The sequence below is a fragment of the Cygnus atratus genome, chromosome 1, assembly GCF_013377495.2.
Source record: "Cygnus atratus isolate AKBS03 ecotype Queensland, Australia chromosome 1, CAtr_DNAZoo_HiC_assembly, whole genome shotgun sequence".
Taxonomy (NCBI): Eukaryota; Metazoa; Chordata; class Aves; order Anseriformes; family Anatidae; genus Cygnus; species Cygnus atratus.
The window spans coordinates 54,389,408-54,402,334 of NC_066362.1; the positions used below are offsets into that span (position 1 = coordinate 54,389,408).

The 12,927-nt window shown below is 46.6% G+C and overlaps 1 protein-coding gene across 1 annotated transcript in view; it reads right to left on the bottom strand.

Annotated features, from left to right (window-relative positions):
• CACNA1I (calcium voltage-gated channel subunit alpha1 I) overlaps positions 1–11,069 on the bottom strand; it is a 148,093-nt gene extending 137,024 nt beyond the window's left edge. The window contains exon 1 of the mRNA XM_035551630.1: positions 10,789–11,069. Within this exon, the coding sequence (XP_035407523.1) occupies positions 10,789–11,069 (281 nt within the window). The remainder of the gene's footprint in view (positions 1–10,788) is intronic.
• Between the last annotated feature and the right edge of the window lie 1,858 nt (positions 11,070–12,927).

The following is a 12,927-nucleotide window of genomic DNA, read 5'->3' on the forward strand; positions in this document are numbered from 1 at the left end:
GTTCATCCAGCAATAATCCATGCTGAGATAAATTAGCAGCTGCCATTGGAAAAAAATCATGCTTTAAACATCCTCAGGAGAGGCTGTTTCATTGCGACTCAATCCAAGAAATGATATCAGAATTAAGGATAAATATGGCACCTCAGTTCTCTCCCTTTCCACCACGATCTTTCATTGCATGTTGACATGTTTTTTGCACAGGATATCCACAGGGAGGGATGGCATTCAGTGAAGACAGTGATGCAGTATTTAGCCAGCAGGTCTTACAGAAGTTTGCTGACAGCAGAAAAGCAGAAGCAGGACTGCAAAGCATGTCCTGGGGCAAGGAACACACCCCAGGAGCAGACTGGCCCCGTCACCCCCATATGTGATGCCCCCATCCCACCCCTCTCACTGCAACCTGAACCCAGGCTGTGCCCCCCCAGGCTCCTTGCCCAAGCCTTCACCTCCTCAGCCAGCTCCCTCTCACCCAATTACCCTCTCCCCAGTTACCTACCACCCCATTAGCCTTGCCCAGTCCCCTCACCAGGATGCTCACACCATCACTCCCCAGCCCCTACTCTCTCATTTCCCCCATCACACTATCCCCACCTTAGCTCTCTGGACTGATTTTCCTCCTGAGCTTCTAGGTCCCCCATTCCAGCATCCTTCCCAGGTCTTTTGCCTGGTCCCTGTCTCCCAGACCTCAAATTAAAATTTAATTAAGTGATAAACAGAGTGAAAAGTTGGGCAACTTTAGAATAAACATCCTTTCTGGGTGCAGAGGAACATGTATTATGAGGTCACCCATGCAGGGGAAGACAACAGGGTCAATCTGTAAGAGATAAACTAAAGAAGCAGTAGCACGGGAAGAGCAAAATGCTACAAGGAAACAGTGAGGAGACTTCTGCCTCTGGAGGATTTTCCTGTGTAAGAGAGTGGATTACCATCTAGGGCCCCTCCAGTCACTAAAATCCTATTTCCAAAGAGGGTTCCAGATAAGACAACAACAGCTGCCAGCAGAGAGGCTGCTAAGCAGCGGGTTACACATATGGGGAGGAAAAAAAAGGAGCAAACTCCAAAGCAGGGAAGGATCCTGCAACATCAAGGATATGAATCAAAGGAGCCACGGGGAAAGAAAAAAAGCAAGCAAAAAAAATTGCCGTGAGGAAAAAAAAATAACATCCTTCATTAAGAAATATCACAGTTGGCCAGCGGCACTGAACATCAGGCAGTACCACAAAGGCAATATATTATTACTGTTGCACTTCTGAGCGTGTCTTTTTTAATATAATTCACTTATGACAAACACTTTCAAGGCCTGGCCTAAATCTCACGCGCACGCAGAGCAGAGCCTGCCAGGTTCACCCATAAAACCAGGACACTCACAGCAAAAGTTACATCACAAGACGATAAATACATGAACAGAAACAATGACAAATATGATAATATATAACAAAGCGTACTTTATTTGAATATGGTTCCGCTTAATTATTAATAACAACACCTGCTGTCAGGCTGGTAACACATTTTATAGAAAATAAGGACCTCGTGTCCTTACGGGGATTTGATGCTGAACTTGAGTGCTGAGGTTTGGGCTGAGAAGCAAGATACAAGGTACAGGTAAACATAGGGAGCATCCTCTCAGGGTGTGTGAATAAAAGGCCTGCAGATTTGCTAAGTACATCTTCATGGTGTGTTAGTGTGCTCCCAAATGAAAAGCAGGGCTTGAAAGGCAAGCAGAGATTTTGGATCTCTGACTTCAGAGACTATCAGCCACTGCATGGAAGAAAATATCACCCCCCCAATTATTAAACTCCTGCCTCTTCCATGCCACAAAACAGAGCAGATGCTGTTTGTTATGAGCTGCCCATTTCAACAGGAAGGTTAATATTTTACCATGTGTTTTCTTTCCATTCCTTCCCTGTTGAGGCAAATCTCATAGCTAGCATTACAAGCACTGGATTCAGCAGCTTTCTCTTGGATGAATTTGTACTGATGTTAGCCCTTTTCATCCATGACTAAGAAATGAAATCCCACAAGAGGTGCATTTGGTTCACTCTGCCTCAAGATATCCAAGTTACTTCAAGCTACAAGCAATCTGGAAGCCCTTGTGGTATTTCAGCATTTATGCTACTCTGGGGAGGCAGTGGTAAACAATACCAAGTTATTAAAGCAAAGATAAAACAGCTCCCACAAAGGTTTGGGGGTCACAAACATGCGATGAAGATGTCAGAGATGCCACTCGCACATTGGAGGGCAGAGGAGAGTAGGTGCTGAGCCAGGCTGGAAATAAGATTGTCTAATTGGGGATGGAAGAACCCTGTGAGGATGAGGAGGGTGAGGAGCCATCAATCCCACCACAGCACAGCCACCAAGCCTGGGTCACTGCTTAGCAATCCCCACCTTTCTGTAGAGTGCTCTTCTTAAAGCCAGGCTGGATGGAAAGCCAATCTGAGGGCATCAGCGATCAATGGAGACAGGCTGCTAGCAGCGAGAGCCGAGAATGACAGCCAGGGAAGGAAAAAAAGGAGAGGGGAAAAATGACAGACTGCTACAGATGGAGAAAGGAGAGGGGAGAGACAGGGTGGCTAGTGACAGGAGGGGCTGCCGGGGGAGTTGCGGGGACGCAGCAGCTCCGAGTCACACTCGAGGAGGGGGAGCAACAGTAGCAAGCTTTTATAGACTCCGGCACAGTAGGCGATGATGAGGGGAGACCGGGGGAGAGAAAAATAAAGGAAGAAAAGATAAGCAAAGAGTATGGCTTTGTATCATGAGCCAGGACAGATTTATCTTTCCTCTTTGACAAGCTACAGTACATAAGTGTAAACGGCACCGTTGTCTCAGGGGACAGACAGATGGTCACCCACATTATAGGTCTGCATCCGCCGTCCTGCCCAAGGGAGCCTCTTCCCTGTCCTGATCCACTCTGACAGCAGGCAGGGAGAGAGCTGGAGACCAGGAAGGCCGGGACAAGCATCTCTCCATCTCCATCCAGAGCAGTGGCAACCACAACCCACCAAAGAGATCTGCCCCTTTTAACAGCCTTGGGGCTCTTCTCAACCCCCTTCACATGGCCCCCACCAACAAGAGGGCTGCAAGCTCCATTTCAGAGAGACTTCAGACAGGGCCTCCCTTGCCTTTCCCTGTGGCAGGCAGAGTGAAGCACCAGAGAGGCGGTGGCACAGGGCGATGCAAGGGATTTGGGAAAGGGACAGCCTAAGTTGCACTGGGCCACCAAAAGAGTAGGCAAAGCAAGTGCAGGACAAGAGGATGCAAGCTTGAGCCTGGTCCATCTTCCACCAGGCTGCAGGCCTGCAGCGGGAAGTCCTACGCCTGCATCCTCCAAAGACAGCTTCTCTCTAGGACCATGAAGATCTTCCCAGCTTAGCAGTTGACAGCTTGGCAGATTCTTTGCTCATGTTCCCTCCAGGTCTGAAACAGGTCAAGTTTTTTTTTTCCTCTTAACCATCCAGCTGCAGGCTATTTGCTGCAGAAGAGATGCAACTTTTAGCCATTTCTCACCTGAAGCAGCTCTGATCAAGTATTATACTCAGGTTACACAAATTCAACTGGCAGCAAGCCTTTCCTCTCTGTGGTGGGAAGAGCACTGAGTCCTCAAGTAGGCAGCTGGTCAATTTGTTAGTGGTTAATTGTATTATTTAATTCTCATTGTTATGACAGAACATGCAATTAGAGGTCTGGTCAGAGTATTTTATAGGCCTTAACTCAAAATGAGTGTTTTTATTGCCCTTTGTATTACACCAAGAGCCCCATCCAGCTCCCTCACATGCCCTGCTACAGCGTTCATGAAGGCTGGAAAAGGCAAACTGACCATTTTTCAGAAAGCAAATGGTTCTCATCTCCAAGGCAAAATATATTCCAGTGAATAAACACAATATGCTCCAGAAGGGCTTTCAGCGTTTCGTTTCAGCAGCACGCTCTGCAGAGGGAAGGGGAGGTCCCCAGCAGCGGGTGCTGCTACCATCCCTGTGCTCAGAAGACATCATCCCTCTCCTCTGGACTGATGCTGCCACACACCCCTCAGGATGGCACCAACCACGCTGTCTGCACTTGGTAGCACTGTGCAATATGACAAGACCAGTCTTCCCAAGCTAATCTGAAAAGCAATGGCTGGTGTAAATCGGTCTGTTTTCACTAGGTGCAGTAGAACACTGATTTATGACATACAAGAAGACTTCCATCCTCTCCTCTCTGCCTGCTTCCCTGTTCTATTCGCTTACATTGACCAGAAGTCCAGGGACTGCACAGAGACAGCTTGGAAAAAAAAAAATCGCAGTAAGATCCCTAGCCCCACTTTCCTGAAGCACCCAGCCATGCAGCATTAGTGGGTCTTTTATTGCTCCTGGCATTTACTGGGGAAGCAGGGCAGTAGGGCATGCACACAGCAAAAATGACCCCTCTCCCAAACCAGCCACCTCGATATTTCAGCCAGTCCTTCCTCCAACAATAGGCATCTATCCTCCAGTCACAGACAAAAGGCGCGGAGCTTTGCATGAAGACATAGATCTGCACTAACGATTTCTTCCAGCCTTGCTTCTGGTTGTCAGACCCTATGGCCATTAGAGCTTCGAGTCCTGATTTAGTTTGTGCTGTTCAGTTTCACTTCCAATCTGCGGTCTTTGACTTCTCACTGTAACAACCTTCAGAGAATCAGCTGAAGGGATGGGAGGCAGCAAGATATCCTGTCTCAGCATTTGTGCTCAGATATACATGGCCAGCTTGCAAGCCAGCCAAATTTAGACCTCAGCCTTTTATATCTGCCCACTTGCCTGGAATTTCGTACATCTCACATGCACGCAGCCCAGCCAATTTCTTACGGACTGCGAGCATTCAAATCCCCTGCAAGCATATCCATCCCCTGTGTGCTACTAATGACGATTCAGGAGTTTAAATTCAATTTACACCACATTTGACTGTGTAAATGATCCCTCTAAACTTCCCATTGCAAGCTTGCACATCAAACAACCCACACTAATGATGTTCCCTTGTCACTAGCTTTGCAGAGGCAGCTTCCTTCCCGACTACTCTGCGGGTCCTAAGCACTATAATGCTCCCCCTGCCTCTTGCTTTTGCCCACAAACTGCAACTGTGTGTCAGGGTTTCTACCCCAGGAGAAAGTCTGTGTTCAAGATTTTGTTATGGAAACACTAAAATACATCTCCCAACCTTCCCTTTTGCCTCCCCTCCGTAGCATCTGGGAAGAACAAGCGCATCAACCCTAAAGGCAGCCCAGGGTGCTAGTCAGCAAGCGCTCAGTCCACTACCCAGAAATGCCCTTTTAAAACTTGGAAAGCCTTCAGTGCATGCCCAGGGGAACACAGATGCCACCAAAACCACATTCTCTGGAGAGCTCTGATCAGCTCACTTTCCCATGCAATAGGAGCAAATATAAAATTGATTTAGCACGTTGTGGTGTGCAGAGGGGTTTCACAAAACGTCACACACACAAAAAAAAGCATCTTGCACTTGTTGGTTCTCTGGTATACAGATTTATCTGTTGGCTGGAGGAAGGTCTACAGAGAAATGTAATCAACAGAAATCAATCCATGCCTGAGGGCAGAGCAGCATCTTCCTGATTACCTAGAACAATGCAAAGCTATCCAAGACCTCAAATACGTGCCAGACTCTTCACCTGCCTTGTGAGCTAGATTTGCAAGGAGAGACAGGAGGCATCTGTCTTTAAAATGGAGTAGCAGGAATAACATACACATTTCAGTGCCTTCCAACTATGCATATAAAAGCTGATATTGCTGACCCCAGGAATGGAAAGCCATGATCCCTAGGTCCTCAAGAATGATGAATTTTAAGCAGGATTCATAAGACACTCAAATTTTGATGCATTGTTATACCTTCTGGTCACATTTCCAAGCTTTCCTCCACCTACTAGAGAGGTAGGAATCTTTCTTTTTTTTTGTCTGTATATATATATAATTAAAAATTAAGTACATAATATTTTAACTATATAAATTGTATACATATAACCATGTAAAATTGAAAATTAAGTGTCTATATACACATATATAAATAGAAGTAAACATGTAAAAAGAGAAGTAAACCTAATCAGAGGATTACAGGAGCTCAAGCCTTAAGACAGACATCAACTCTTACAAGAGTTGCAATAAATTTGCAGCAGGTGTTTGCTTATTAGTTACCTCCATCCATTTGTTATAAAGATTGCAGCCAGGGTTTAGCAGCACACAAGGCAACAGCTTATGGCAAAAAACAGGTACAACACACTACAGAAACTGCAGATGAAATTTCCCTTGCACAGAACAAATTGCTCAAACTATAACGTAACACACCTATGCACCCAAAGCTTATTAATAAGCAAAAGATTTGTCAGCCCCTCAGCCACACGCGTCACCTGAAAGGCACTGGCTGTGGCAACGGTGTCCCCATGCACCGCAGCATCTCCTGCTTAACGTCTCCAGGAGAAGTACCAATTACTGACCCACGCACACATCATTCCCTTTGCTCCTCTGGCATTTGATTTTCTGCTCTGTTCAGGCAGGGCAGCACCAGCAGGAACCACCGCTGTCGCAACCTGCAACCATTTTGCACTCTGTTTGCTCGTGTGGACATGATGCCCGCAGCACCAGGGGTTTAACCTGTGGGTTTCCCCAGCTCTCCCATCAATGTGCCCAAGGCTGGTTCACTGTTTCACCAAGCACGTAGTTCAAGCTGAAAATTGCCGTGACAGCTTATAATAAAGGTAGCCCCAGAAGCTTATTAACAGAAGATTTAGAGATACATAAGATAACAAAGCCCCTTCTTGGAGAATCGTTAATGAGCTATGGGACAGCCCCTCAGTACACATAAGCAGTCCTACCAGCTTTGAGGAGTCACCCTGCTTTGTACCCTATAAAACAGACACCAGTACTAAAAGTTAACTGTGTACACGATCTGTTGCATAACTGGGGCCTGACCTCCTGCTCCTAGACCACGGAAATCAACTGGAAGCAACATTTTTCTGCATGAGAGCAGAACAGAAACCCAAAAGACCAACACACCTCACAAATGAGGGAAGGGGACTGGTATATAACAAAAAACAAGAAAATGACTGAGCAGCGAGCTGCAGAGCCTATCTCCTTACTGCTACAGTTTTAGCATTGATTTTTTTTAATGGCATACTTCATTCTTGCTCTTGCTGTCATGTCAATATTATAGATATGACCGCAAAGGGAGGTCTAGGCCTCCTGGAAAGAGTTTCTTTTAAAGAAAGACTAAAAGGACAAACTGAATTTATCACATCTGACCCTACGATGGGTGAAGCATGAAGTCTCTCTGGAACCCCCAAGAAGTCAAGCAGAGATGCAGATTTCCAAGCATCTCTCCCATAATCTTCTCATAATTTGCAAAGTGCATCAGGATCCATTTGTAAAGCACCATGTGGCATGGCCTTTATTTAGTTCCAAACATTTTATAAATTCATAAGACAAATGCTACACAGTTGTTTTGGAAACACGTTTCACACTTTTCACCCTATTTCCCCTCCAACCTCAGCTTGAAATCCTATTTGACGTGGAGTTTAGGTTTTATATAAGAAAAAAAATTCTTGCAGCTGCTCTCTCCAAGCCATATTTCAAATATTGACTGTTAACATTTCGGCTGCAACAGCCCCGCAATCTGCAATTCAGAGCAGCCAGTCTTGTTTCTGTTCATCAAAACAGAAAATAGAGATCAACTTAAATAAACCGTTCTGCGACCAGGATGGATTTTTAGCATGCTGCAGCAAGCCCAACTCCCCTCAAAGATAGGCACATTTACCATGAAGCAGGCCAGCTCCAGGTGAGCATCACATCACACACCCAGCTGATCACACAGCAGTTACCTGCATCTAACAAGGTTAATCAGGATTTTTTGAAAAAGTCTGCTTTTCAGCAAGCTAGGGTAATTCAAACATTCTTTCACACTGTACATAAAACCGTCCCAGAAACGTGTAATCACCTAAAAGCCCAGTAAACATTCTATGGGTAGCAAGCATCACGAATTTCACATGGAACAAATTCCCTATCTTAAAATGAAATTAAGATTATTTTTTTTTCCTCCAAAACATCACATTTATACACTAATACACAACCAGAAGTGACTTTAAAGCACTGACACAATTTTGTTTTTTCCCCTTCCTCTTACTGCACTGCAGCAAAGGAGCATGGCAGTTGTTTAATAGCACATAACAAAATTGCAGGACTGCTCATGGAAGAAAAAAAATTATCTTCAGGGGAGGGGGATTTAAATAGGTGGAATGCAATTACCTAAATTGAAATTTAGTAGTTAATGACCTTGTGCTTACAAAAATTACTACATAGTCCTTAATGATCAGAGCTTCCATTTTAAGTCTCATTGACAGTACTTCCAAACATAATCATCATGAAGCTCTGCCCTAGTAGAAAGCCAATGAGAAGATTAACAGGCTTTTAATTAATGTCCCCCCTTTTCTGCTGAGTTTTCAGGAAAGGTCAGGTGTTGCTCTGTGATGATGACTCAGCCCGCCTCTGCTTGGCACAAGAGTCTCGGAGAGTTAATAGCCCAACATAACAGGGGTGAAAAACTTCAGAATAGGAAAAAAAGCAGGCATTCTTGGCAGAAATTCTTCGAAGATATTTGACTTTCATAGAAGCATCCCTTACAAAGGGGCTCATTTCCCCATGGGGATAAGACCACGAGGAGTGATTTGCAGCCAGATCATGGAACCATATGATTTCTACAGTACTGTCAATAAAAGCGCGATGCCAAGAACATATATTTACTTGCAGGAAAACTTGAGGTTGCAGAAACATCCCCTCTTTAAAAAAAGATAAATGTGGGAACTACTTAGTACGTGATCCATTCAAAGGTCCTCTTATAGTCCTCCATAAGAGGGGACAAAAATCAGAGGAGCAGAATCCTCTCCACTCAGTCTCTGCTTTACAAATAATCTCCTAAATTCACCCAGCAACCCTGGGTGAAAATTCATGAAGCAATCCTTTCAAGAGGCTTCCAGCAGCCCCACCACAACCCTTAACACCTGTGTCACACGTGGCCAGGTGGAAAGTCATCAACAGGCAACCGAGCAAGGCTTGTTCCTCCCCTCTGTAGAATCTGCTATGAAACAGTCCTTTTCAAAGTCAAACACCATGTATGTACCCTTAAATGCTAATATAAGCATACAGTGCTAAGCTCCTTGAGTAACACAACTCCAGGATATTAAAAACAAACTCCACATTATGCACCAAACGACAGGGATTGTTTAGATTGATTTATTTTCAGCCAGAAAGATGGATGCTTTTCTTCCCCAACAGCCTCCCTCCCCAAAAGCAAATCATCATCCCAAACCTGGCCTACTACTTTTCTATCATCTTCTGAGTGCAGCCTTTTCACGGACACTGATCTTTCATGCTTTACTCTGAGCCCACCACACGCTGGGACAGGATTCCCAGGACATATAGCTAGCACAGCCACGCAGTAATTGAAAAGCAATGCATAATTCACTACGAAGTTTCAAAATTTTAAGGAGCAACCAGTAGAAAGGAAAGCAGAAACCCTGAATCTCCAATAAATTCTCAGTCATAACCTGCACTTGAGACTGTAAAACCTTTTTAAAGGCTTCTGAACTTTAAGACAAGAGCTCAGATCTGAAACCCAAACCTTTCACTACATTTGAAGTTCAAACAAATCTCCAGATTCATCAGCCATCCAAGATCATCTACTACTGCTAACTGTACCTCCAGACTTCACTCGGGGTTTAGCTCCTCATCCTGAAAAGTCTCTTAACAATATTTTGCAAGTCTCTGCTGTGTGACCAGACACTCAGATTTAACCTAGAAGCTGATGCATCAAAAACAAAAACCATCCTTATGTATAACAGCCACCTAACTAAGAGCTAAGAAATTTCCAGGGGAAAAAAACACCACCACATGAGATTTCTGGCCAGAAAAAGGTTTATGTAAAATTTCAGACCAACCTCTTTGATGATTCATCATCTCCTCCACTTCCTCCCACTTTGAAGGGTCCCACAATCCAAAGAGCAACAACTGCCCTCCGCCTGCTTTTTATATCGTTACTACCTAGCGGCCTTGGTACTAATTAGCTGTGTAGGTGCCTATCATTTGCAGGGCTCCCCTTGCAGCTAAGGCACCAAGATTGAGTGGGGACATATGTGTGTGATTGGTGGCCTCCCTTGCAAGGGAAGGATGTAATCACATCCCAAAGGATGTATGAGGCTCATCACCACACTTGTTAATATGTCCTCCACTTCATTCATGGCCAGAAATCATGATGAGACCTCTCCAGGGCAACGATGTTTGCTTGTGGGAAATGCAATTGGTCACCGTGGTACCTTGCAACCAAGGTCCAGGAGTGGTGGTTCCTTACCAAGGACAAGCTCAACTCTTACTAACCCGGTATGCCCAAAGGAGGGGGACGCTTTGTCCATTCATGGTGACCTGCCCAAAAGCTCCTGGGCCAGCAGCTCCTCTCTCTGTCTCTGTGTGTGGGGAAGGGGAAGACAAGGCCTTTTTACAGCATTTCTCCCCATCTCTCCTTCTCCCCCACCCATCCCTCTGAGATCCAGGCTGTCAGCAGCTCTCTCTGAAGTCCCTTCTTTCATAAGCAGCTTCTTTTGAACACACATTGCAACAGCTGACGTTCTGTTTAAATGCAAGCCATGGACAAAACGATTCATTACATATGAAGGAAACTTCACTGCTTACCTGGCAGGTGTCCTGGGTGGGCAGGGAGAGGGGAGGGATGGGGCAGGAGGGAGCGGGAGGTGAGACGGGAGGAGAGGCAGCTTGGAAAGGATATGGGTTGCACACCATTTTGATGCACCAGTTCCGAGGGCTGGTGGTCTGCTTCAAGCAGAAGAAGACAACCGGGGCCAAGTCAGGGTAGGGGACGTCAGGATCTGGCGGGGAGGTGGCTTCTTCATCCTCGCCCAGCTCCGGGAAGGATGGGGGCTGCTCCGGTGGCGTTCGCTGCTCCGAGACCCCCAGGTCCACAGGCTCCAGCGGGCAGGTGGTGGAGGCGTTGGGGGGCTGTGGGCCCGCGGGCCAGGTGGAGGGAGGCTGGGGGATGTACTCTGCCATGCCCGCCGCAAGCGAGAACCCCTGGAGAGGAGGAGTGAAAGAGAAAAGAAACACATGAGAAACCAGCAACCAGGGCACCACATGCCAGTCCGCTTCTCTGCCAAGCCTCTTGTGGCTACTCCTCTCCAGAACTATTTAAATCTTCCCCACAGCCTCTCGGATACCCTGGCATGGTCCTTCTCAGGTGATGGTGTCCACTCTTTGGAGCCAGCCTGAGCACCTTAACAGAGCACGGCACTTTGGAGTGGCGTGGACACTTCCTGACACACCACAGCCAGCCTGCCCTTGCAGTCCTTCAGATGATCCTCCCAGCCCCAGCGTCAGCCCTGCTGCCCCAGCCATGCCCTTTCCCTGGGGACAGTGGGCTGGCCCTGCACTACAGCATGCTTTGAGCAGGCTCCTCCAGACCAAGACTGGCAAATATATGTCAAAACCATACAGAACAGGTACTCATTCAAACAGGGAGCTGTAATGCAAGGTAGAAGCAGGAATTATACATTAAGCACCTTTTACTGGAGCTTGCGGAGCTCTCCTACACCAGAACAGTAGAAGTAATGGGAAGGTGGGCTGCAAAAGTTATTCAGCTAACTAGGAAGGTCAGAGAGTGCTGGTGGGTGAAGGAGGAGCAGAACAGGTCTCAGTCAGTGGCATCTATGTGCTGCAGAGCACCATGCCTGAGCTGAAGAACATCATTTTGCTGACTGGGTGCACTTAACAGCAGCCTTATTCTGGGAAAATGCAAAGCCAAATTTTTTCCATTAAATAACACAGTGGAAGTGGCCTGTCAAAGTGAGGGGAATGAAATAAACTCCAGGGTCTGGCTTTGGAGGGGTGTTACAGTGACACTCTTAGGGGCTGCTTGCCCAAGATCTGCACAACGGTGGCCTGAGGGGTGCTTTCTACCTTTTGCCCTCTTGGTATGCTCAGAGTTTCTCAAGTGCCCGTGCTACAAACACAGGTTTAAACACAACACAAGAGCCCTGAGACACACTGCAAACCAGAATGAGACAACCAGTGGCTTGAAAGGATGTGTCCCTATTGAGACCCACAGCACAAAGCCCATCTCATCACTCTCTGCCCCCACAACCTGGCCATAGGTTTTCCTCCCAGACACTCAGCTCAGTCTTCTTCACTTCAGGATCACACAACCTCCATGTACCTCTGCTGGTGCTGCTCTGGCTTGCCTTGCTGCACTCCTGATGTTTCAGCCTGAGACCCCTTTCATGGCCACCCTGCTGGATCTGTGATCTCCAGGGCTCTCCATGACCATCCTCAGGTCCAGCCAATCTTTCTGCTGTGGGCTGCAGTCCTCCTTTATCCCCGGTTAAAACGCTGCAAGCTCTGCCCACCCTATTCCCTGGGCCCCCTGCTTCCCACAGGCACTTTGATCCAAAGCTTTGCTTGTTCTTCGAGGCTTGGTATTTGTCAGAACAAAGAGTAGCAAGTGCAGAGGTTTAGCAAGCAGACATAGTGTCCCTTAGGGGATAGCACTGAGACGCTTCGAATTCATTACCCCAAAGGCCTGCAGCTATTGGAAAGAAACATGTGTAGTGTCTCCTGACTGTCTTTGGGATGTTGATTGTATTTTTTAACCCCTCTGACAAAAGCAGGAACACATCTTTCCCATCATCCAGCACCTCTGTTTTCGCTTTCACCAGGATTTTAATTCTGAGCACCCATGCAACTCCTCATACCGCTTTTCCCATTCCCTTTTCCCACCAGCCCCCCATCACATGCTCTGAGCTGGCTCCCTTGCAGACTATTAGCATGCTGTGGCTGAGCCCAGCTTCTTTCCCATTAACAACACAGAGGAGAAAGGTTAGCAGGAACAGCCGGGAGAAATGACTTATTACAGTGC